Source organism: Choloepus didactylus, chromosome 11 (assembly GCF_015220235.1).
Source record: "Choloepus didactylus isolate mChoDid1 chromosome 11, mChoDid1.pri, whole genome shotgun sequence".
Lineage (NCBI taxonomy): Eukaryota > Metazoa > Chordata > Mammalia > Pilosa > Megalonychidae > Choloepus > Choloepus didactylus.
In genome coordinates, this window is record NC_051317.1 from 81153099 (window position 1) to 81180465 (window position 27367).

Below are 27367 nucleotides of genomic sequence, written 5' to 3' on the forward strand. Positions count from 1 at the left end.
ATGTTGAACTAACATCTCTTGTGCTGAGTGCTGGCACCATACATAATTATGAAGAAAAGTGTTTTTCAGACCTTTCCTGATTCCTCAGTTTTTAAGTTGAGCACTGATCATGGGCTGAGACTGTGCTTGGTGTTGCTCCTCAAGAGCCTGGTATTTCTTTGCCACTCCCCGTCTCCTACACTTCCTTGTTCTCATCCTTTTCCACATTCCTCAACCTTCAGCTTCCACACCAACCAATCCTACCCCAGGGCTGTTAACTGAAGCTTCAAAAGCGCTACCACCCCTCAGGGGCATTTATGGAGGGCATTCTTGCAAGTATTACTCAGTGTGTCCACATGTGTCTGAAAGGAAAATTCGAAGCCTTTAAAATGCATTTCTAATAGCAACAACATCTCTACTCTGGAAGATCCAAAATGAATTAAGTCCACAAAACCAACTGTAAATGGCAATTTAAATGCCAGAGATCATTGAAGCAAAGTGTCCAGTTCTATGTCCACTGACTAGTTGCATATGTCTAAGAACACTTTTCTGCATCTGTGACTTCTAACAACATGTCAGCACACCCCCTTCCTTAGTCCTGCAGCAGACACAGGTAGGTACCAGATAGGTTGCCACGCATAAACTCGTGCGGCCATATGCGTCCTGCATGTTGATGTTGGCTCCCATCTTCAACAGCAGCTTCACTGTGTCCACTTGACGTCCGGAAACCGCATGCATCAAGGGCGTGCATCCTGGAATGAGACATTTCAACAGCCTTTACAAAATGTTTGTCTTGTTAAATTTATGAGCAGTCTTTATTTGCCTGTTCATTTATTTTGGTCTTTGCAGATAAATGAGCCGCCCTCAACACAAGCCCAGCTGTTGAGCTGTGTAAGACTTAAGAGAGATGGAGATGACTATTGCTACATTTATGAAAATTATGTATTTTTTTCTGGTCTTATTCAGTGCTCTGTACTTTTGCAACAATCAAGTGACTAAAGTATTTTGTGCAGATGATAAAAATTGCATGTTACTACCTCAGATATCAGCTTAATTTGGGACATAACAGTCAAGTATTATCCTGTTGACTTGAACAACACAGAATCTGAAAGTGCCTTTGGAAAGCAACTCCAGCCAAGCAGACAGGTTCAGTACAGCTTTTATCGGATGGTGGGTAGTAAACGGCAGTGATGGTAGCTCGGTCTGGATTTGCACACATTCTTGCTATAAGGGGCCACCTTTACTAAATATTTCTCTCTTTTAGGAATCAATATAGGTGTTTAAGGGTCAAGGAAGTTGATGTATATGTTTTCTTCCTGGATAAACATAGAGATGACATTACATATTCTGGCTAACTTTTGCAGGGCTGTTGGAAAAGGCCAGCCTGGTGAGGGAGAAGTCAGGTGCTCCTTGGTACTTCAGATGAAGAAACCACACCTTAGACATGATCTGTGCCCAGCTGAGACTTTCTTAGCTCACTTTTGGATGGAGATTTATGTTGGGGTGTTGGGGCTGTGATTCTTCACTGCATAAACTGGATCTCTGAGAATGGATAAATCCCAGGACTGCTGTTCTCACTGAAGGTTGCAACTGGCAACCTTTGAAATTTCGTCTTGAAATCTCTCTTTTTCTAATACTCTTTCAGGCACCTGCACTGGGTAAAAGTGGCAATGAAGTACTATGTCTTAAATAGTGGCTGAATTTATTTTCCCTCCCTCCCTTCCTTCTTTCCTTCCTACCTTCCTTCCTGCATTCCTCTCTTCCTTTCTCTTTTTAACAGGTGGTAGTTATAACTACCAGGGAAAAAAACGATAGTCAGGGAACATGCTGCAAAAGGCAATTATTGGAGCAATCTTTAAAATCTGAAATGTTCAGTAGAATAAAGCCAAAGGATTTTTAGATATTATATTCATAAGGCTAGATGCTCTGTCTGGGTAATTCATACACATCTTGATATTCTAGCTTAAATATAATTTGTTAGAGAAGACTTCCCCGAACTTCCATTCTAAACCAGGTCTCCATGTCAGAAACTCTCATCATCCTTTATTTTTCTTTCACAACCCTTTTGTGAAATGTTTTATTTTGGTTATAAATATAACTTAAAATTTGCCATTTTAGTATACAATTCAGTGGCATTAATTATAAATATAACTTAAAATTTGCCATTTTAGTATACAATTTAGTGGCATTAATTACATTCACAGTGTTGTGAATCACCACCATCCACTACCAAACGCCTGCATCACTCAAAACATGAAGTGATAATTCCCCATTCTTCTCCCTCTCCAGGTCCTGGTAACCTGTAATCTACTTTCTATCTCTATGAATTTGTCTATTCTGGATATTTCATTTAAGTGGAATCATACAATATTTGTCCTTTTATGTCTGGTTGAGTTCGCTTAGCATAATATTTTCAAGTTTCATCCACATTGTTGCATGTATCAGCAGTTCATTCCTTCTTATGGCTGAATAACATTTCTTTCACAAACCTTGTACATTTTGCAATTATGTATTTCTTAGGGATGATCATTTATTTAAAATCTATTTCTCCTTCTAAGATAACTTCCAAGGCAGAAGAACCATGTCTCTTGTTCTTCATTCCATTCTTAGCACCCAGCACTGACCCTGGGACCTAAAAGATGTTAATTTTTTTTAAAAATGCATAAATGCATGATTATCTTATGAACATTTTTAAATTTTAAAATAATCTCACTGAGACGTTTCTAACTAAGGTTTAGGTAGGAGTTACAGGAGATTCATCTCCAAACTGGATTCCAAAGTTTAGTTTTAGTAGGTATACCTGCCCTTACAGAAAATATAAAAACAAAATAGAACAAATAAGAGAGTTCAGATTGTTGCTGGATATAACATTAATTTTATATTAATTGTATAATTTATTTAAATAAATTTACATAGAAAATATGTAAATAAATATGTGTAAATATATAAATAAATTTACATATATATAAAATTCTCAAAAACAATGAGAAAAGGAATGAAAAACCACAGCATCAAAATTTTAAGATGCTTAGGAACAAATCTTAAAGAAGAAATGAAAGGCTTGTGTGGATAAAATTATAAAAGTTATTTTATGACAAAGAAGAACTAAACATGGAGAGAGACATATAATGTTTACAAAGGGAAAGACAATATAATAGAGATATCAGTTTTCTGGAAGTTAATCTATAAATTCAATTTGATTCCAATAAAAACTCACAAAGTTTTTGTGAAACTTGAAAAAATGATGCTAAGATTAATCTGAAAGGGTAAAGTGCTGAAAAAAATTCAAGACAATTTTGAAGTAGAACAGGAGGTGGAAAGTGCCTTATTGGCCGGCAAGATTTGTGATAAAGCTATGATAACTAAAACAAATGAATAGATCAACAGACGAGAACAAAGCCCGGGGAACACTCAGTCCTATATGGGATCAATATGAATAAAGTGACATTACAATTCAGTTTAGAAAACAAGGCTATTTAATAAATGATGCTGACCACCTGCCTATACATAAGGGAAAACTTAAAATTGGATCCGGAACTCATAACATATAGAAATACAAATTCCAGATGGTTAGAGACCAAATATGAAAAACAAAATTTAACAACTTTTAAAAGAAAATGTAAAAGAATATCTTTATAATCTTAATGTTGATAGGCCCTTACTGAAGAAGACACACAAAAATCACAAAGAACAAAATATTTTATCAAATTCAATTATATTAAAATTAAAATTGCCTGTATTACTTAAGACACCATAAACAAAATTAAAAGTCCAGTGATAGATTAGGAGAAGTTATTTTAATTTATAAAGCTAGAGAAGATTATTAACCAGACTAAATAAAGCATATCAACTATCAATTTATTAAGAAAATAAACAACCTAATAGAAAAGATTGACAAATGCATATAAACAATTCACAAGAATGAAAACGTAAACCGTTAAGAGCATATAAAATATTATAAACCTTACAAGTAATCAGGGATGCATATTAATATGACTTTGGGATACCATTTTGTACATATTGGATTAGTAATTATATAAAGTCTGAAACACCATGTGTTGTCCTGAATGTGAGAAACTCTTATATACTGTTGGTTGTTAGGACAACCATTTTGGAGATAAATTTGGGAAAATCTAATAAAATTAAAGTTTTCCCTATCTTATTACCCAGTAATTCTACTTCCAGATATAATTCATAAAGAAACTTTGACATTGATGAACAAAGAGATATAATTAAAGATGTTCAATGAAAAACCATTTATAATAGCAAATAATAAGGAATGGTCTAAATATTAGACTACCGATAGAGGAATGCATGACTTGTGTTATATTTACACAAAGAAATACCACAGAGCAGTTAAAATTAACCTGTATCCACATGAATAAAACTTGAAAGCATAATGTTGAGGGAAGGAAGCAAACTAAAAATACATGGTACAACTTAAGTGAATTTTACAAACCAAAATAACAGAATGAATTGTTATGAAATGATATAAAACATGTAAACAAGAAGGCAAATCAACTTCAGCATAGCAGTTCCTTTTTTTTAGAGGAATGGAGGGAAAGGGGATGGAATCAGAAAAGTGGGTAGTGGAGGTGGGGGAGGGTCTTCTAGCATTCTGTATCATTCATTCTTAAAAAAATATCCAATTACAACTTATTACAAATTATTGAATAATTTATATTCAATTATTGAATAATTACTGGAAAAATTACAAATTATTAAAATTGAGTGGTGTGTATACAGTAGTTTAATATGTTATTCTTTGCTTTCTGCTTTATGTTTGAAATACCTTATTATTAAAATAAAATAAAATACATAAAACAGGGTATAACAAACAGGTCAGGTGTGGCAAGCAAAAAGGTAGCCTTAGTGTCTTGTATCCTTAAACATTCTACTTTACCACATGGCAAATTATTCAAGGGCTTTAAGACCACTGTATTTTGAGAAAAGGAGCAGAAAGAGCACTGAACTAGGAACCAGAATATTTGGGTTCCAGTCCCAGCTATTCCATTTATTATCTGTGGGACTTTGGCTAAGAAATTCAGCCTCTTTGAGACTCCTCACCTTGTCCTAGGTGTTTGCAAGGTACTTATGGTATATGAAAATCCAAAAACTACAATAGCTAACATTTATTGCATACTTATTATGTGCCAGGTGTAACTCTTAGTGCTCAATATGGATAAACCCATATAATTTTCATAAAGAAATCCCTTGAGTTACTTCATTTTATATATGAGTAAACTGAGACACAAGAGTTAAGTAATTTGTTGATGCTTAGTCTGCTAGTAAGCAGGGTGAACCAGCATAACTCACAATGGTTTAAGAGCATTGACTGAACCAGGCTGTCTGGGTTTGAGTCCTGGCTCTGCCATGTATTAACTATATGATCTTGGGCAAGTTACTTAATCTCTCCTTGACTCAGTGATCTCTTCTGTGAAATTATGATTAATAATAGTACCTACCATATAGAATTGATAGGAGGGTTAAATAAGATAATACATGTAAAGCGCTAAAGCAGTGACTGTCACATAGTAGTTGCTGTGTGTTTGATAAATAAGTGACTGGTCATAGATTTGCACCCAGCAATATGGCTCCAGACTCTATGTTTTTAACTATCCTGGAAAAATATTATGTGGAGGAGGTCTGTCAAGTATATACCAAGCATTTGGTGGTATTATCATTTGTGATGATTAAGTTCATGTGCCAACTTGGCTAGGTTATGGGGTTGAAGTGTTTGGTCAAGCAAGCATTGGCCTGATTGTTACTAAGAGGGTATTTCATGGACTTAAATCATTAGTCATTTGATTGCTGGCTGATGACATCCACAATCACTGAAGGAGATTGCCCTCAGCAATGAGAGAAGCCTCATTGAATCAGTTGAAGGCCTTAAGGACAGAACTCACTATTTTAGCAGTCAGAAAGAATTTTTATCTCCACTTTAGTCAGCCAGATTCTCCTGGGGAATTGATTGAAAGCTTTATCAGTGTTCCCAACTTCTGGCCTGCCCTGTGGAATTTGAATTTGCCAATCCCCATAGTCACATGAGCCAATTCCTATAATAAACCTCATAATATTAACTCACACACATAGATACACATACATATCCTGTTGATTCTGTTTCTCTGGAAAACCCTGACTAATAAAGATTTGGTACCGAGAATGGTTTTTCAGAAGCAATCTAAAAAATTATATTTTTGAGTTGGTTCTGGGGTTTTTTGACTTTGTTCTGTAATCTGATTAGATTAAAAGCCACCAATGACTCTATTTCCAATGATCAAGATGGCACTCCTAGTCCATGGCATGCATTGGCAATAGAGATATGCAGAATATCTTCTATGGATACTGGTACTTGAATGCTTGTGAAACAAGGCTCTGGGTGACAGTGTATTTGATACCTTAACAGGTAAATGAGTTAAAAAAAAAAAACTAATTATTCCTAAATATGCTGGATATAGTTATTAAAGAAAGAGATGAACTCAAAGCCCCAAATTTCCAGCTCAAGTGCCACCTGAAGGATTTGAATGCTTCTATGTGTGCCCTGAAAGAAATTTTTATTTCTTCTAGCCACAGGTTTGAGATTTCTGAAAAGCAGACCCAGAATCTTATTGTGTGAGTGGCTAAATTACAACATAAATTGAATTCTCAACCTTGCAGGATGTCTACTGTTAAACAGAAAGCATTGATTGGGAGGAAATGGGATCCTGAAAATTGGAATGGGGACATATCATCTGATAATGATGATAGTGGGAACATTGAAACCCTGGATTCTGTTTAGTAATCTTTTCCAGATAAATCTGCACCAGTCTACCCTGGAATCAGTCATCTCACTTCCATGTGAAGAGATTAACCCTGCTGTACCTGATAAACTTATCACCACCACTCCTGAGGAAATAGCCCTCTTATGACCCACCTCTACCACCCCTCTTTTCTTCCTGACCTTTAACTAGATTGAAGTCTCAACAGGCCCCAGATAGTGAGGTACAACATGTGATGCACAAGGAGGTGTGCTATACTCCAAAAGAACTACATGATTTTTCCAATTTATATACAGAGAAATCAGGAGAATATTTGGGGAATGGGTATTAAGGGTGTGAGATAATGGTAGAAGGAGCATAAAGTTGGATCAGGCTGAATTTATTGATTTGAGCCCACTAAGCTGAGATTCTGGATTCAATATTGTAGATTGAGGGGCTAGAAAGGGCTCTAACAGTTTGTTTGGGTGGTTGACTGAAGCATGAATCAAAAGGTGGCTTATGTTACCCGATGTTGAAATGCCAGGATTGCCCTGGTATAACGTAGATGAGGGAATCTAAAGGCTTAGAGAGATTGGAATGTTAGAGTGGACTTATCATGTAAGACCTGCTCACCTACTCTAGGAATGTCCAGAGGACACACCTTTCACCAGGAGTCTGAGGAATAAAGTGAGAGCACCTCTATCATCCATGAAGATGATATGATATGATATGATGTACTCTCTCTTCTCTGTAGGTCAGATATTGTGAGGACTTCTGTCATTGAACTTGGATCCTTAAACACAATGTAGATAATCAGATCCCAGGTTGGCAGGATCAAGTAGCAGCAGTTCACCACAAAAGACTTGGTGGGCATGGCTATGATAAAGGACAACAGAATCATAGCAATAATCAAAATAGTCTGACTACAGAGACCTATGGTATTGGCTAGTTGATCATGAGGTACATACAAATGAAACAGATGGAGAGTCTACTAAATTCCTACTTGATCTGTGTAAGCAGAAGAGTTCTAGGTTAAGTGAACAAAAATCCATCTTGAATCACAAAAACAGAAAGCCATGCTGCCTCAATCAATTCCCAGACATGACACAGATTATAGACCCAGAACATTTGAATGAAGGAAAGGCTGGGTCCCCTTGGAGGAAGAGCCTGCTACACTGCCAAAAGTTTATACTGTTAATTTTCCTCCCAGCCTTCCCCAAGGGGACATACAGCCATTTATTTATCAGTGTGACTGTGCTTTGAGGAAAAGGAAATGATCAGACATTTAGGGGCTTCTTAGACATTGGCTCTTAATTGACATTAATTCCAGAAAACCCAAAACATCACTGTGGTCCATCAGTAAGAGTAGGGGCTTAAGGAGATCAGGTGATCAATGGAATTTTAGCTCAGGTCTGTCTCACACTGGGTCCAGTGGGTCTCCGTACCCATTCTCTGGTTATTTCCCCAGTTCTGAAATGCATAATTGAAATAGACACACTCAGAAACTGGCAGAATCCCCACATTGGTGCCCTGACTTTTGGAATGAGGGTTATTATGGTAGGAAAGGCCAACTGGAAGCCACCTGAAGTGTCTCTACCTAGCAAAATAATAAATCAAAAGCAATACTGCATTCCTGAAGGGATTGCAGAGATCAGTGCCACCATCAAGGACTTGAAGAATGCAGAGGTGGTGATTCCTACCATATTCCCATTCAAATCTCCTATTTGGCCTGTGCAGAAACCATACGAATCCTGGAGGATGATAGTGATTCCTACCATATTCCCATTCAAATCTCCTATTTGGCCTGTGCAGAAACCATACGAATCCTGGAGGATGATAGTGGATTATTGTAAATTTAATCAGAATGGTGACTCCAATTACAGCTGCTGTTCCAGAAGTGTTTGAGCAAATCATCATGCCCTCTGGTAGCTTTTGTGCAGCTATTGATCTGGCAAATGTTTTTTTTTTTTTTTTTTTTTTTTTGATACCTGTTAGTAAAGACCACCAGAAACAATTTTCGTTCCACTGGCAAGGCCAGCAATATACCTTTACTGCCCTACCTCATGGGTATATCAATTCTCCAGCCCTATGTCATGGTCTAATCTGCATGGACCTTGATTGCCTTTCTCTTCCCCAAGACATCATGCTAGTCCCTTATATTAGTGACATTATACTGAGTGGAACTAGTGAGAAAGAAGTAGCAACTACTCTAGACTTATTGGCAAGGCATTTGTGTGTGGGAGACAAATCCAATAATAATTTAGGGGTCTTCCACCTCTGAAATTTCTAGGCATCCCATGGTGTGGGGCATATTGAGATATCCCTTCTAAGGTGAAAACTAAGCTGTTGCATCTGGCCTCTTCTTTTTTTTTTTAATTTTTATTTATTTGTTTTTTAATATTTTGTATGTTTTTTAATTTGCTCCAGGTGTCGTTTTTTTTCTTTATTTTGAAATAAATTCAAAGTTATAGGAACAGTTGCATAAACAATACTAACCCCATACACAGAATTCCATCATATCCTGACCCCCCTCCCCCGATAGCTCAATCCATCAACTTTAACATGCTGTCACATCACTATTTCTTTCCCTCCCTCCCTCCCTGTCTCCCTCCCTATCTATCATCCATCATCTATTGCTCTGTCTTCTGAACATATGACAGCTAGCTGCACACATCCTTGAACATACACTATAATTCACGTATACACTTCCCATGAACAAGAACATTCTTTTATGCAATCCAATTAAGCCCAGCTAAGAAGTACAAGAGACTCAACAATGATACAAAGCTTACATTCTATATTTCCTTTTCCTTATGTCTCAACTGTGTCCCTTTGAGCCACCTGGCCTCCATCTTCCAATCCCATCCAAGTTCATCCTTGGCATTCAATTGTCATCTATTTAGACTGTCTTTTTTTTTTTTTTCAGTTGTGGAAACATATATACAGCCTAAATCTTCCCTTTCCACCCCCTCCCTAGCATTCCATTAGTGGGATTAATCACATTTAGAACGTTGTAATGCTCTTTCCCACCATCCATTACTAGAAATTTCCCTTCACCTCAAACAGCAACCCTACACTCATTTCTTGACTCCCCATTGCCCCTTCCCCCATTTCTCTTAACCCATATTCTACTTTTCATCTCTATGGTTATATTCTCTGATAATTTCTTTGTGTTTACTGTGGGGCTTAAAATTAACCTCTTAAATCCATAACAATCTTGTTTTTCTTTGATACCACCTTCACTTCAATAGGGCACATAAACTATGTTCCTATACTCCTCCATTCCCCCACCTTTATATAGTTGTCTAAAATTACATATTTTACCTTGAGTTCAAAACTACTGATTTGTCCTTAGAGTTTGTGTATTTTATATCATGTAGGAAGTAAATAGTGGAGTTACAGTTCAAAAATTATTGACTTCTATTTGTATTCCATTGTGGTTGCAGAATGTGCTTTGAGTATATTCAATTTTTTTTTTTAATTTATTGAAGCTTGTTTTATGTCCCAGCTTATGGTCCCTTCTGGAGAAAGATCCATAATCACTAGAGAAAAATGAGTGTCCTGGTGCTTTGGGATGTAAGGTACTATATATTTCTGTTAAAATTCTCTATATCTCTTTATCCTTTCTTTGTTTCTTTGTTGGTAGGGCTCCCTTTAGTATCTGAAGTAGGGCAGGTCTTTTATTGGCAAACTCTCTCAGCATTTGCTTGTCTGTGAAAAATTTAAGTTCTCCCTCAAATTTGAAGGAGAGTTTTTCTGGATAAAGTATTCTTGGTTGGAAATTTTTCTCTCCCAGAATTTTAAATATGTCATGCCACTGCCTTCTCACCTCCATGGTGGCCGCTGAGTAGTCACAACTTGGTCTTATGTTGTTTCCTTTGTATGTGGTGAATTGCTTTTCTCTTGCTGCTTTCAGAACTTGCTCCTTCTCTTCAGTATTTGACAGTCTGATCAGAATATGTCTTGGAGTGGGTTTATTTGGATTTATTCTATTTGGAGTTCACTGGGCATTTATGCTTTGTGTATTTATATTGTGTAGAAGGTATGGGAAGTTTTCCCCAGCAATTTCTTTGAATATCTTTCTAGACCTTTACCCTTCTCTTCCCCTTCTGGGACACCAATGAGTTTTAAGTTTGGACGTTTTATTTTATCTATCATATCCCTGAGATCCATTTTGATTTTTTTGATTTTTTTCTCCATTCTTTCTTTTGTTCTTTCATTTTCTGTTCTGTGGACTTCTAGGACATTGAGACATTGTTCAGCTTCCTCTAGTCTTGTATTGTGAATATCCAGAGTCTTTTTAATTTGGTCAACAGTTTCTTTTATTTCCATGAGATCTTTGAATTTTTTATTTACTCTTGCAATGTCTTCTTTATGCTCTTCTAGGGTCTTCTTTATGTTGCTGATATCCTGGGCCATGGTCTTCTTATGTCCTTTAAATCCTTTGCCATGTTTTCATTCCTCGATTATAGTTCTTTGATTAATTGTGCGAGGTACTGTGTCTCTTCCAATATCTTGATTTGTGTGTTTGGAGCTGGATTCTCCATATTGTCTGGTTTTATCATATGCATCAAGATTTTCTGTTGTTTTTGGCCTCTTGACATTTGCTTTGCTTGATAGGGTTCTTTCAAGTTGTAAAAAAAAATACCAATCTAATTTTTCAGAAACACAGTTTGGTGGCGTACACTTTAACTAACCAGCAGATGGCGTCTGTGAGTCACCTATACCCCTCAAGTCAGTTCTCCACCTTGTCCCTGTGGTGTGTGGGGAAATGATTCTTGTGGGGTTCAGTTGGAGAACTCAGTTTGGGTGTGTTGCTGGAGCCATCTGTCCTGAATGTGGGGCATGTGTACAGGTGGCCAGGGAGGAAGGACAGCTTTAATATTTAAACCCCCCGGGTTCCCGGAGATTCAAGGCCACTGCAAGAGTCTAAGCCTTCATTTCATTTCAGCCCCAGACCCTCTCTCTCGCCGACCCACAAACCACCAGACTTGGCATAGTGTCGCTGGGTTCTCTGAGCGGGTCCCCCTGCCCAGCTGCGATCCTCCAGGACCTCTGCCAAGGGAATGCCGTGCTACGTCACCAGTGCATGCCATCCCTCAAGGGAAGCCCCAGGCCACTGGTCTGTGCAGGGGCGCTTTCAGCCTTATGCAAAGATGGCTGAACAGGGCATCTCAACACCCCCCTCCTCACACAGTTCCTCCTTCCCAGCTCTGGGACAACTGGCAGGGCTCTGGGCTGTGGGCACGGCCCTGGGCAGTAGTTTATCCAGCCCTCTGGGGAGCCAGCTGCTAGCTGCAGGGTTTCTTTCTGCTTCCGGCTTTCCCCTCCATTCCCCTGGCCCTGAGGGTATCTGCAGTGGGCTATCTTCCAGGTCAGACACCGAGAGGCCAGCCCAGCCCCCTCTTGCTGTGTTTTACTGCATGGTTCCCACTATCACAACTGCAGCCGCTCCTGGGTTTTACCCCCCCCCCTTTTTTTTTTTTTCCAAAAAAGAGCCAGTCGGTCTCCAAACACCAAACCCTGGCTTCCCCAGACCACCGCGTGGCTGTGGGTCTTCCAGCTGGCTTACTCACTCGTTTCAGAATGCAGACTCCTAGTTTCACCAAGTATACGGCCCCTGTGGAACCAGCAGACCTCATCCAGCTGGCGCATCGCTGTAACCAGTATTCTGGGTCACTTTCTGTTTTTTATCTAGTGTTTTCCACGGAGGTATTTTTTTTGCCCTTTCTCACCTAGCCACCATCTTAGTTTCTCCCTGGCCTCTTCTATAACCAAAAAAGAGGCACAACTCCTAGATGGCCTCTTTGGATTTTGGACTAAACATATTCCTCATTTGGGTGTGCTATGCTTGCTTACTTATAGAGTGACCTGAAAAGCTGCTGGTCTTGAGTGGGGACCAGAATATTTGGAGGCTCTGAAACAGGTCCAGGCTGCCATGCAAGCTGCCCTGCCACTTGAACCATATAATACAACAGATCCAAAGGTGCTGGAAGTTTCATTGGCAAACAGAGATGCTGTTGGGAGACTTTGGCTGGTCCATATAGGGGAATCACAGGGGAGACCCTTAGGATTTTGGAGCAAAGCCTTGCCATCCTCTGCAGATAACTACTCTCCTTCTGAGAAACAGCTTTTGGTCTCCTACTGGGCCTCAGTAAGAATGAACACTTAATTATGGGCCACCAAGATACCATGAGACCTGCGTTGCCCATCATGAACTGGTTGTTGTCTGACTTACAAGTCATAGAGTTAGGTATGCACAGCAGCACTCCATCATCAAATGGAAATGGTATATATATAATCAAGCTGTAGCAGGCACTGAGGGCACAATTAAGTTTCATGAGAAAGTGCATACTTAATGTACACATGCGTAATTTATATAAATTTTAAAAAGCTTTCAGTCTCTCACCATTGAGTACTATATTGGCTGTGGGTTTTTCATATATGCCCTTTATCATGTAGAAGAAGGTTCATTCAATTCCTAATTTTTGAAGTATTTTTATCATGAAAGGATACTGGATTTTGTTGAATGCTTTTTCAGCATCTATTGAGATGATCATTTGATTTTTCCCTTCTGATTTGTTAATGTGTTGTATTATGTTGATTGATTTTTTTATGTTGAACCATCCTTGCATGACAGGAAAGAACCCCACTTGGTCATGGTGTATAACTCTTTTAATGTGCCTTTGGATCCAATTTGCAAGTATTTTGTTTAGGATTTTTGCATCTATATTCATTAGGGAGATTGGCCTATAGTTTTCCTTTCTTGTAGCAATTTTATCTGGTTTTGGTATTAGAGTGATGTTGGCTTCATAAAATGAGTTAAATAGTGTTCTATTTTCTTCATTTTTTTGTTTTTAAGAGTTTAAGTAGGAATGGTGTCACTTCTTTTTGGAAAGTCTGGCAAATTCCCCTGTGAAGCCATCTGGACCTGGGGTTTTATTTGTAGGAAGCTTTTTGATAACTGATTGGATCTCTTTACTTGTGATTGGTTTGTTGAGTTCTTCTATTTCTTCATTATTCAGTCTAGGTTGTTCATGTGTTTTCAGGTAATTATCCATTTACTCTAAATTATCTACTTTGTTGGCATAGAGTTGTTCATAGCATCCTCTTACAATATTTTTTATTTCTTCAGGATCAGCAGTAATATCCCCCCTCTTGTTTATTATTTTCTTTATATGGGTCTTCTCTCTTTTTTACTTTGTCAGTCTAGCTAAGGGCTTGTCAATCCTGTTGATCTTCTCAAAGAACCAACTTTTGGTTTATTTATTCTCTCTATTGTTTTTTGTTTTCTATGTCATTTATTTCTGCCTTAATCCTTGTTATTTCTTTTCTTCTACTTCCTTTAGGATTAATTTGCTGATCATTTTCTAGCTTCTTCAGTTGTTTCATTAGTTCTTTGATTTTAGCTCTTTCTTCCTTTTAAATGTATGCATTTAGAGCTATAAATTTGCCTCTCAATACCACCTTTGCTGCATTCCATGAATTTTGATATGTTGTGTTCTCATCTTCATTCATCTCTAGATATTTAGCAATTTCTCTGGCAATTTCTTCTTTGACCTATTGATTGTTTAGGAGTATGTTGTTTAACCTCCAGATATTTGTGAATTTTCTGGTTCTTTGATAGTTATTAACTTCTAGTTGTATTCCACTGTGGTCAGAGAATCTGTTTTGAATAATTTTAATCTTTTTCAATTTATTGAGTCTTGTTTTAGCCCCAGCATATGATCTATCCTGGAGAAAGTTCCATGAGCACCATAGAAGAATGTATATCCTGGTAATTTGGGATGTAATGTTCTATGTATATCCATTAAGTCTAATTCACTTAACACATTGATTAAGTTCTCAATTTCCTTAGTGGTCTTCTGTTTAGATCTATCTATCAGAGAAAGTGTTGCATTGAAGTCTCCCACAATTATTGTGGAAACATCTATTGCTTCCTTCAGTTTTTTTTACAATTAAATTCAGTTTTATTGAGATATATTCACCTACCATACAATCATCCATGGTGTACTATCAACTGTTCATGATACCATAATATAGTTGTGCATTCATCACCCCAATCTGTTTTTTTTTAATTCAGTTTTATTGAGATATATTCACATACTGCACAATCATCCATGATATACTATCAACTGTTCACAGTACCGTCATATAGTTGTACATTCATCACCCCAATCTATTTTTGAACATTTTCCTTATACCAGAAAGAATCAGAATAAGAATAAAAAATAAAAATTAAAAAGAACACCCAAATCATTCCCCCCATCCCACCCTATTTTTCATTTAGTTTTTGTCCCCATTTTTCTACTCATCCATCCATACACTGGATAAAAGGAGCGTGATCCACAAGATTTTCACAATCACACTGTCACCCCTTGTGTTCTAGTTTGCTAATGCTGCAGAATGCAAAACACCAGAGATGGATTGGCTTTTATAAAAAGGGGGTTTATTTGGCTATACAGTTACAGTCTTAAGGCCATAAAGTATCCAAAGTAACACATCAGTAATCGGGTACCTTCACTGGAGGATGGCCAATGGCGTCCGGAAAACCTCTGTTAGCTGGGAAGGCACGTGGCTGGCGTCTGCTCCAAAGTTCTGGTTTCAAAATGGCTTTCTCCCAGGACATTCCTCTCTAGCAAGCTTGCTCTTCTTCAAAACGTCACTCACAGCTGCACTCCGTTCAGTCTCTTTGAGTCAGCATGTTTTATATGGCTCCACTGATCAAGGCCCACCCTAAATGGGTGGGGTCACACCTCCATGGGAGTATCCCACCAAAGTCACCACCCACAGCTGGGTGGGACACATTCCAAGCAAATTTAACCAGCACCAAAACGTCTGTCCCACAAGACCACAAAGATAATGGCATTTGGGGGACACAATACATTCAAACTGGCACATTCCATCCCCTGGACCCCAAAATGACATTATCTTTCCAAATACAAAATACATTCATTTCATCACAATATCACAAAAACTTAAACCATTTCAGTAACAAAAGTTAAGTACAAAATCCCATCAAAATCAAATATAGGCGTGGTCAGTCCTAAGGCATACTTTTCCTTTAGCTTGGATCTGTGGACTTAGAACAAGTTATATGCTTCCAATATACAAAGGAGGGACATTCATAGGATAAACATTTCCATTGCCATAAGGAGAAAGAGTAAGGAAAATAGGGTTAACAGGACCAAAACAGTTCCTAAAACCTGCAGGACAAACTCCATTGGATTTCAAAGTCTGAGAGTCATTTACAGAACGACATTGCATCCTTGGGGCTTGAGAGAGCGGGAGCCTAACCCTTCCTAAGGGCCTTTTCGGCAGCCCTTTCCTCTCCAAATGCTTAGGTGAGTGCTCCAACATACTCACACATTGGGGAGACCACCTTCTCGGCCCCACCCTCCTCAAATATCGGGGCAGCTCCCGGATTCCCTTCCATCTCCGGGGCACACGCTCAACCCCTTCAGAACAGTGGGGTGGCAGCCAGGCTCTCCCCAATTCCCTGGGAATGTGCTCCAACCTCTTTGGGACCTGAGGTGGCAAAACTCTTCCAGAGCATCGAGGCGGAAAGCCCTCCCTCGACCTCCAGGGCAAACTCACCCTTTCCATGCATGTGGGCTGCTCCACTCTCCCAGCCTGAGACCTCCTGACTCCAGACCTCAACCTCCATGGCTCTGTCTTTGAAGAAATTTTTCCTTTAATTTTTTCCTTGTCTGTCTCCTCCAGTCCAGACCGACAATGGCTCTGTCTATAACGATCTCGCAAAAGTTCTGTTGGCTTTGCATGAAGCATGCAGGGGTCAAAGCCATCAGACAATAGGACTTTCCACAAATCTTTTCTGGATAATTCCATCTCCAGTCTTGGCTTGTAGTGAAATGGTGGCTGGGTTCCATGTTTGGTTACATCCTCACGTTGGGCTGTAGCTTCTGGGATTCCACCCCCTGGAAGCTCGTAATTTTCCAAGCCATCAGCTTCTGGTTTCTTTGAACCCAAGAGTTCAGTTCTAAGTTTATCTCTTTCTGCTCACATTTTACTATGAGCTGCAAGGAGAAGCCAGGATACATCCTCCACATGTAGTCTGGAGATCTCCTCAGCTAAGTATTCCAGGTTGTTGCTTCCAGATTCTTCCTTCCATCTGACACCAGGACTCAATTTTGCCAAATTCTCTGCCACTTTAAAACAAGGATCACCTTTCTTCCAGTTTGCAACAACACATTCATCATTTCTGCTTAAGTCCTCATCAGAAGTATCTTTAGAGTCCATATTTCCATAAACAGTCTCTTTAAAGCAGTTTTGGCCTTTTCTGTCAAGCTCCTCACAATTCTTCCAGAAACTCCCCATTATCCATTTAAAAAGCCTTTCCAACATGTTTGGTGTTTGCAAACTCAGCAGCAAAAGCACCCTACTTCTCTGGTACCAAAATCTGTTCTAGTTTGCTAATGCTGCAGAATGCAAAACACCAGAGATGGATTGGCTTTTATAAAAAGGGGGTTTATTTGGCTATACAGTTACAGTCTTAAGGCCATAAAGTATCCAAAGTAACACATCAGTAATCGGGTACCTTCACTGGAGGATGGCCAATGGCGTCCGGAAAACCTCTGTTAGCTGGGAAGGCACGTGGCTGGCGTCTGCTCCAAAGTTCTGGTTTCAAAATGGCTTTCTCCCAGGACATTCCTCTCTAGCAAGCTTGCTCTTCTTCAAAACGTCACTCACAGCTGCACTCCGTTCAGTCTCTTTGAGTCAGCATGTTTTATATGGCTCCACTGATCAAGGCCCACCCTGAATGGGTGGGGTCACACCTCCATGGGAGTATCCCACCAAAGTCACCACCCACAGCTGGGTGGGGCGCATTCCAAGCAAATCTAACCAGCACCAAAACATCTGTCCCACAAGACCACAAAGATAATGGCATTTGGGGGACACAATACATTCAAACTGGCACACCTTGTAAGCTATATTGTTATACAGTTGTCTTCAAGAGTCAAGGCTACTGGGTTAGAGTTTGATAGTTTCAGGTATTTACTTCTAGCTATTCCAATACATTAAAACCTAAGAAGCGTTATCTGTATAGTGTGTAAGAATGTCCACCAGAGTGACTTCTCAACTCCATTTGATATCTCTAGACACTGAAACTTTATTTTGTTTCACTTTGCATCCCTCGTTTGGTCAAGAAGATGTTCTCAATCCCACACTGCTGGGTCCAGATTAATCCCCAGGAGTCATATTCTGCATTGCCAGGAAGATTTACACTCCTGGGAGTCAGGTCTCACATAGCGGGGAGGGCAGTGAGTTCACCTGCCAAGTTGGCTTAGCTAAAGAGAGGGGGCCACATCTGGGCAACAAAGAGGTACTCAGGGGGAGACTCTTATGCTTCCTTCAGTTTTGCCAATATTTGTCTCATATACTTTGGCGCACCTTGATTGGGTGCATAAAAGTTTATGATTGTTATTTCTTCTTGGTGAGTAGTTCCTTTTATTAGTATATAGTGTCCTTCTTTGTCTCTTATAACATCCTTGCATTTAAAGTTTATTTATCTGAAATTAATATTGCTGTCCCTGCTTTCTTTTGGCTGTAGCTTGCATGGAATATTTTTTTTCCATTCTTTCACTTTCAGTTTCTTTCTGTCACTAAGTCTAAGATGAGTCTCTTCTAAATAATATATTGATGGATCATATTTTTAAATCCATTCTGCCCATCCGTATCTTTTAATTGGGAAGTTTAATCCATTCACATTCAATGTTATTACTATAAAGGCTGTTCTTGAATCAGCCATCTTATCTTTTGGTTTTTATTTGTCAGATCTATTTTTACTCTCTCTTTATTTCCTTTAAGGTACCCTTACTAAGACTCTTCAGTTCTGTGCCCTTCTCCAGACCTCTCTCTCCTTCCTTTTTTTTTTCTCAGCTGGTAGAGCTCCCCTTAGCAGTTCTTGTAGGGCAGGTCTCTTGCTAACAAATTCTCTCAGCATTTGTTTGTCTCTGAAGATTAAAAGCGACAGCTGAACTTCCAAGATGGCAGATTAGGAGAGACAGAGCAGGATTCTGCTCTATGAAAAATACTAAATAAAGGACAGAATGTGCTCCCGAACAGTGGTTCCAGGGTTTCACTGCCTGAGAAAGGACTTCTATACCCATAGTGAGTGCCTACTTGGAGAAACTGAGGCCACGTTCAAGAAGGATGAGTGTCCTGCCCAGAACACAACTGAGCTGACTGACAGCATGGAGGGAAGTAGCCTTCCACACCCCAGGAACCCTCCAAAGTACTAGGCTTAGGGGATAACCCTTCACATACCTGCGCTGAGAGCTCCCATGCCAGGAACTGGTGGTTTGAGCAGGCAGATGGCCACAGAAGGGGGTGGTTTTCCATGCCTGGTGCAGCCATCTTTGCAGTTGCTTGGGAGATGGCCTTTTGTGGCCCCAGGGCCAGGACTTTGCAGTTGGCTGGGAGATAACTTTTTACAGCTCAGCAGCTGGAAGTTTCTTTGAGGGAATTTGGGATTTGGTGGGCTTGTGTCAGTGTATATACTTCATGGAGCCCCGTGGTGCACACAGCATAGAGGCAGGGGTGCCACATGGAAGTGCTAGGAGCCCTCTCCCAATCCCAGGGACTTGTAAGCACATGGCAGAGAGGGACAGTGTGCCATTTGAGCTGGAAGGTGAGATGTGAGCTCTGCAGCCTAGAGAAGTCCACCCACAGAACTTGGAATGGCTGGGACCACTGTGTCCTGAAGCGGACTCCCTGCCAAACTGCACAGGGCACACCGTTGTCACGACTATTATTCAACATTGTGCTAGAAGTTCTAGCCAGAGCAACTTGGCAAGAAAAAGAAATAAACAGCATTCAAATTGGAAAGGAAGAAGCAAAACTCTCATTATTTGCAGATGATATGATCTTATACTTGGAAACCCTGAAATTGATGACACACACACTTGAGCTAATAAACAAATTCAGCAAAATGGTAGGATATAAGATTAATGCACGTAAGTCAGTAATGTTAATATACAGTAGAAATGACATAATTGAAGAGACACTCAAGAAAAAGATTCCATTTTCAATAGCAACTAAAAAATTAAGTACCTAGGAATAAACGTAACCAAGGATGTAAAAAACTTCTACACAGAAAATTACATAGCTTTACTAAAAGAAATGGAAGGTGACCTTAAGAGATGGAAAAATATTCTGCGTTCATGGATAGAAAGGCAAAATGTAGTTAAGATGTCAATTCTACCCAAATTGATCTATAGATTTAATGCAATTCCCATCAAAATTCCAACAATCTACTTTGCAGACTTGGAAAAACTAGTCATCAAATTTACTTGGAAAGGAAAGAAAAATATTCCAATAAAAAAGAAAAACAAAGTGGGAGGACTTACACTGCCTGACTTTGAAGCCTACTATAAAGCCACAGTAGTCGAAACAGCATGGTATTGACACAAAGATAGACATATTGATCAATAGAATCAAATTGAGGATTTGGAAATAGACCCCAAGATCTATGTTTTATTTGGAATTTTTTTTTGATAAGTAACATTAAGAAAAATTCAAAAAAAATACAAAAAAAATTCAAAAAAATTCATTTAGGAGGTCAAGGGTCCCAAGAAAGAATGCAGACTGAGAAAAGAGAATATAACTACATGACGTATATGAAACCAACTCTTTGAAGGGAGTGATAGGAAAGTGTGATGACCTAAGTAACTTTGGAAATGAGTGGAGTCTATAAGATTAAAGGCAAAAGGAACTGCACATATACACTGTAGTCTAGTAAATAAAGATGTTTCCTTGAGGGTAAGAATAAAAAATTCTGGTACTGCTATGCATGTTTACTGGTATTGTATGCTTAATTAAATGAATGGTGGATGGTGGGAGCCATGTTTCTCATTGTTGGGATGGGAATTTACAGATAAGCAAGGGAAAAAAGCTAGAATAACCCATGATATAATAGATTTGAGTTGGAAATATCAGTAAGAACTCATGTTTAGCTTAATATAGATACAGATACCTACATATAGAAATATTTAGAGATACATGTATATACATAAACCAGTATATACACATATCTGTCAAGTGAGAGGGCCTAAATGAAATGGAACCCCAGTGGCAATGAGCGCAGCTAGTGCCCACTTGTTTTCTAATGCCATTCTCCAATAATAGGAATCAAGGTTTGTGGAGACATGACTGGTTCTAGGACTATGGCAGGAAGTACACAAGATGAGCTAGAGCATCTTGTAGTGCCAGAAATCAAGGAAGTACTCATATACTATTAGAACTAATAGAAGTGCATTACTAGAAATGTGAAAAGAAGTTCTTCAGGTGGAAGGAAAATAATCCCAAATTGTGCCTGAAATCTACATGAAGGAATGGGGAGTGCCAGAAATGGTAAATATATGGGTAAATATGAAATGCTTTTATTCTCATTTTTTAATTTCTTTAAAAATTAAATTGACAATTTAAAGTAAAAATAATAATGATGCATCAAGGGATTTATAATATTTGTAGAAATGAAAAAAAATACAAACATTATGATTTCATTTATATATAAAATTCTAGAAAATGCAAACTAATTTATAATAACAGGAAGCAGATCAATGGATGATTGGGGATGGGAGTGAGAAGGGGGCAGGGAGAGAAGGAAGGGACTACAAAGGGGAATAGGGAAACCTGGAAGTGATGGATATGGTTATTATCTTGATGATGGTTTCACAGAGGTATATATATGTCAAAACTCATCAAATTGCATACTTCAAATATGCATAGCGTGGCATTTATATCTCAATATCTTTTTTTAAAATTCAAGATAGCCATGGTCCTAAGAAGAAATTGTAAGACAAATTAGAACTTATTTTGAACTTATATTTTGAACTTAATAAAAATGAAATCACAATATATCAAAATACATGGAATCAGCTGAAGCAGGGCTTAGAGGGAAATGCACAGTTCAACTGCTTATATTAAAAAAGATGAAATGATCCAAAATTTCAAGTTAAAAAACAAGAAAAAGAGCAGAAAATCATATGTGAAGTAATTAGAAGAAAGGAAATAATGATAACACAAATCAATGGTATAGAAAATGGATTAAGAGTAAAGAAACTCAATGAAACCAGTTATTTTTAAAAGCAGTAAAATCGATAACTGTAGTGAGACTAACCAAGAAAAAAGAGAAAAGACAAAAATATCAATCTGAGGAACAAATGAAATGATATCAGTAAAGATCCTACAGACATTACAGTAATAATAAGGGGATATTATGAAGATACTTATAGCAATAAATTTGACAATTTAGATGAAATAGACAAATTCATTAAAAGACACAAATGACCAAAGCTGATACAGAAAAAAAAAAAAAAAAATCTGAACAACCTTTATCTATTAAAGAAATTGAGTTCATAATTAAAATCATTGCCATGTAGAGAACTGCAGGCTGGAGGGCTTCATTGGTGAATTCCATCTGCTATTTAAGGAATAAGAATACTAATCCTATATAGATTCTTTTAGAAAATAGAAGAGGAGAGAACATTTTTCATCTCATTTTATCTGGTGCCAAAACCAGATAAAGACATTATAAAAAAGAAAATTACAAGCCAATAGCACTCATGCATATACACACACAAGTCCTTTAAAAATATTAGCAAAATGAATTCATCAATGTGAAAAAGGAAAACACATCACAACACAGTGGGGATGCAAGGCAAGTTTAGCATTCAAAAATCAATCAGTGTAATTCACCATATTGTCCAAATAAAGGAAACAAACCTTATGATCAGCTCAATAGATGTACAGAAATTATTTGACAAAATTCAATGCCCATTCATGATGAAAACTCTCAGAAAAATAGGAATAGAAAGAAATTTCTTTATCATGATAAAAGGCATCTACAAAAAGACACAGGTGACATATTCAACTGCGAAAGACTCAATACTTTCTCTTTATTATGAACATGATTGTTAACAAAGCAAGGATATATACTTTTACCACTTCTGTTCAACATTGTACTGGAGGTCTTAGTGTAACAAGGCAGGAGAAAGATATAAAAGACATACGCACTGAGAAGAAAGATGTAAATCTGTCCTTATTTGCTGATGACATGATTGTTCATGTGGAAAATAATAAGGTATTTACAAAAAAGCAGCTATGATTAATAAATATATATAGCTTGGTTACAGAATTCAAGATTAATATTAAAAAATCAATTGTATCTCTCTATATAAGCAACAATTGAAAATGAAATTAAAACATAATATTAGTTACATTAGCATAAAAGTCATGAAATAATTAGGGATAGATTGAACACAAAAACATTTTGAAAAAAATTAAAAGCAAATAAATTGAGAGAAGAGTCATGTACAGAGATCATAAGACTCAATTATGTTTAACATCAATTGTTCTTATACTAAATGGGGACATTTCAAATAAAGCTGCTTTGAACATTCATTTACAAGTCTTTGTGTGGATATATGCATTTATTTCTCCAAAGTAAATGCCTAGGATGGGAATTGCAGGGTCATATGGTTAAGTGTTTGTTTAACTTTAGAAGAAACTGCTAAACTGTTCTGCAAAGTTGCTGTATGATTTTACATTTCCATCAACAATGAATGAACATCATTGTTGCTCTGCATCCTCACATGCACTTGGTATTGTCAGTTATTGTATTTTTTGTTTTGTTTTTTAGCCTTTCTAGTAGGTATGTAGTGATATTTCATATCGGGAGATTTGAATTTCAGCAATTCTAGTCATAATCCTCTCAGGCTTTTTTGTAGATTATAAACTGATTCTAAAATTTATATGAACATGCAAAGAACCCAGAAGAGTCAAAAGAATTTTGAATTAAAAGAACAATGTTTGAGGTCTTACACTTTATGTTTTTAAGATTTATTACAAAGTTACACCAACCAAGACAGTGTAGCATTGGTGTAAGTGTAGAAATAGACCAACTGAATGGAATAGAGAGTCAAAAAAGTAGACATACTTATATGGTGAATAGATTTTTAAGGTGGTTACAAAGAAAATTCAGTGGGGAAAAGGGTAATATTTTCACAAATTGTGCTGGGAAAAAGTGGGTATTTTTATTAAGAAATAAATCTTGATCCTTACCCCATCATATACAAAAATTACACAAAATGGATAATAGTCCTAAAATAAATGTTAAAACTGTAAAACCTTACAAGAAAACAGAAGAAAATCTTTGCAGTCTTGAAGTACACAAGATTTATTAGAAGAAATAATAAAAAGAAATGAATGATAAATAAGACTTCATCAAAATGAACTCCCCCTGTTTGCCAAATTCACTGATTAGAATACGAAAGAGCAAGTCACAGACTGGGATGAAAGATTTTTAATACATTTATCTGGGAAAGGATTTGTATCAGTAATATAGAAAGAACCCTTAAAATTCATTAAGAAGATAAACTAGTCAATTTTTAAAATGGAATAAAAGATCTAAACAGGCACTTCACTAAAAAATAGATGGCAAATGAGAACATAAAAGATGCTCAAAATCATTAGCCATTATGAAAATGCAAATTAAAACCCGATATGAGATATCACTACATACCTACTAGAAAGGCTAAAAAACAAAACAAAAAATACAATAACTGACAATACCAAGTGCATGTGAGGATGCAGAGCAACAATGATGTTCCTTCATTGTTGATGGAAATGTAAAATCATACAGCAACTTTGCAGAACAGTTCAGCAGTTTCTTCTAAAGTTAAACAAACACTTAACCATATGACCCTGCAATTCCCATCCTAGGCATTTACTTTGGAGAAATAAATGCATATATCCACACAAAGACTTGTAAATGAATGTTCAAAGCAGCTTTATTTGAAATGTCCCCAATCCAGAAATAATTAAATGTTTATCAACAGGCGAATGGACAAACAAGCAGTGGTACATCCACACAATGGAATACTATTCAACAATGAAAAGAAGCAAACTACTGTTAAATGCAGTAACATGGACAAATTTCAAAATAAGGCTGAGCAAAAGAAGACAGACACAATGAGTACATATTGTCTGATCTCATTTATATGAAATTCTAGCAAAAGGAAATCTAACTTATAATAGCAGAAGCCAGATAAGTGGTTGCCTAGGACCAGAGTGTGTGTGGGTAAGTTGACTGCAAAGTGATATGAGAGAACTTCTTGGGGTGATAAGATATTTTATATCTTGATTGTGGTGGTGGTTACATAGGTCTATGCATTTGCTAAGACTTTTCAAACTGTACTCTTAAAATGACTGCCTTTTGTTATATGTAAATTATGTTCTGTAAAGTTCATCAAAATTTAAAAAAGCATATGTCAAACAAATCACAAGCAAATACCATGATACTAAATGGAGAAAAAATAAATCCCCCCAGAAATAACTGTCAGCCAACAGTTATATGCTCAGAAAAAAATTCTTTCAGGGACAAAGACAATAAGACCTTATCAAATGAAAACAAACAAACAAACAAACAAAAGGAAATTTTCCACTAGTCTTTTTATTATTCTTATTATTGGCTAGAGCTGTCCAATTTCTCCAGCATTATTTGTTGAAGAGTTAATCTTTCCTCAATTAAATTGCTTTTTTATTAAAAACAAGTTGGACATATCTGTGTGGGTCTATTTCTGGGTTTTCTGTTCAGTTCCATTGATCTATGTGTCTATCCCTCAGCCACAGTCATGATTAGTGTAGCTACATAATAAGTCTTGAAATCAGGTGGACTTATTCCTCACACTTTATTCTTCTTTTTCAAAATTGTTTTACTTATCCTAGTTTTTTGTCTTTCCATATTACTTTAGAATAATTTTGTCTATATCTACAAAAAATCTTGGTGGAAATTCATAGAATCAGAAACTAGAATGCAGGTTACCAGGAAGTGGGATAGGGGTAAGGGATGGGGAGTTAATACTTAATTGATACAGAATTTCTGTTTTGAGTGATGAAAAAGTTTTGGTAATGGTTGGTTGTGATGGTAACCCAACATTTTAGATAAAATTAATACCACTGAATTATATGTTCGAATGTGGTTAAAAGGGGGAAATTTTAAGTTATATACATGGTAATAGAATAAAAAATTAAAAAAAAAAAACCCAAACCAAGACACATCATAGTTAAACTACTGAAAATTAAAGGCAAAGAAAACCATTTTGAAGACAGTAAGAGAGAAATAGTATCTTGTATATAGGGGGGAAATGTGAATGATAGCAGATTTTTCATCAGAGACATTACAGGCCAGAAGGAAGTGACATATTTTTTTTAAGAGTTGCAAGTTTATCTGTTTGGGGTTTACTTGGCTTCTTGAATCTGCAGGTGCATGTCTCCTGCAAAATCAAGAAGTTTTCAGTTATTATTTGTTCAAATACATTTGCAGGCACACTTTTCTCCTTTCCTCCTGGGATGCTGATGACATGAATGTTATCAAGACTGTTTTCAAACATGAATGTTAGTTTAATTCATTTTTTTCAGTCTATGTTCTCTCTGATGTTCAGATTGGATAATTCCTATTGTTTTATCTTCAAGTTCATTGATTCTTTTCTCTATCCCCTCCATTCTGATTTTTTATTATTGTATTTTTCAGTGCTAAAATTTTTCATTTGACTTTTTAAAAATATCTTCTATTTCCTGAAAGATTTTCTAGTTTGTTGTTGAAGTGTTTTATTTTGGTTTTCATTTGTTTTGATCAAATGAAGTATTCAAATTCAATCAAATTGAAGTATTTTATCATGGCTTGACATTCTGGTATTATGTTACGAGACTCTGAATCTTACTTTCTGTTTTAGCTGGCTTCCTTTGACACAATTCCACAAGAGAGGGTGTGTGCCATCTTGTTACTGCCAGGTGGGATCAGAAACTGAGGTCCCCCTCCCCTTTTAGCCTCCCATCTGAGGGAGGGGTCTCTCTATTATTGCTGAGCAGGGCTGGGGTTGCCAGTTCCCCACCAGGCATCCAGTGATATCTCCCTGACTAGGAAGTGTATGAGTACTTACTACTACTTCCCTAATGGTTTCCACTGGCAACAAGGTGAGGTTGTTACCACCTGATGAGGATGAAAGTCTAGGATACTTACGTGGCCTTCTCTGAACCACCCCAGCAGGGCAGGAGTGTGCCTTACTGCAGCCTGGTAGAGCTGAAATTACGCTGGGTCTTTGCTGGTATGGGTGGGGATGGGGCCACAGTTTTTTTCTGTGCTTGACTGGAATAGAGTGGCTATTGTCTAAAATAGGCTGCTCATGTCCTGGTTCTTTGGCCAGAGAGAGAGCAGGCTTTTGTTGGGGCTTTTATTCCCTGTGACCATTGGCATTTCTTGTTTGCTGGCTTCTTTAGCATCATATCTGGGATACATGAGGCAAAAAGAAAACCCAAGGAACTCATCACCTTGTCATTCTTTGGGATCCAAGGTCCTAGTCAGTTTGCTTTTGTCTCTCTACCTTCCAGAGTCCCCTTTTATTTATTTTACATATAATGCCCAAGGCTTTTAGTTACACTTAATGAGAAAAGTACCTCTATTCCATCTTCCTGGAAGCACAAGTCCTTGCTTTCTGACTTTAACAGTAACCTTTTCCCAATACCCACTGAAATCAAAAGTAGCTTTCTCTCCCCACATTCCTTTTCTAACTATTTAGCCTATCTGCTTTAGTCATAACACCACAAAGAAGTCGGAAACAAACTCAGAC

At 37.5% G+C, this 27367-nt stretch overlaps 1 protein-coding gene across 1 annotated transcript in view; it reads right to left on the bottom strand.

Moving 5' to 3' along the window:
* ANKRD55 (ankyrin repeat domain 55) overlaps positions 1–27367 on the bottom strand; it is a 127096-nt gene that overhangs the window by 62146 nt on the left and 37583 nt on the right. The window contains exon 3 of the mRNA XM_037799279.1: positions 601–731. Within this exon, the coding sequence (XP_037655207.1) occupies positions 601–731 (131 nt within the window). The remainder of the gene's footprint in view (positions 1–600; positions 732–27367) is intronic.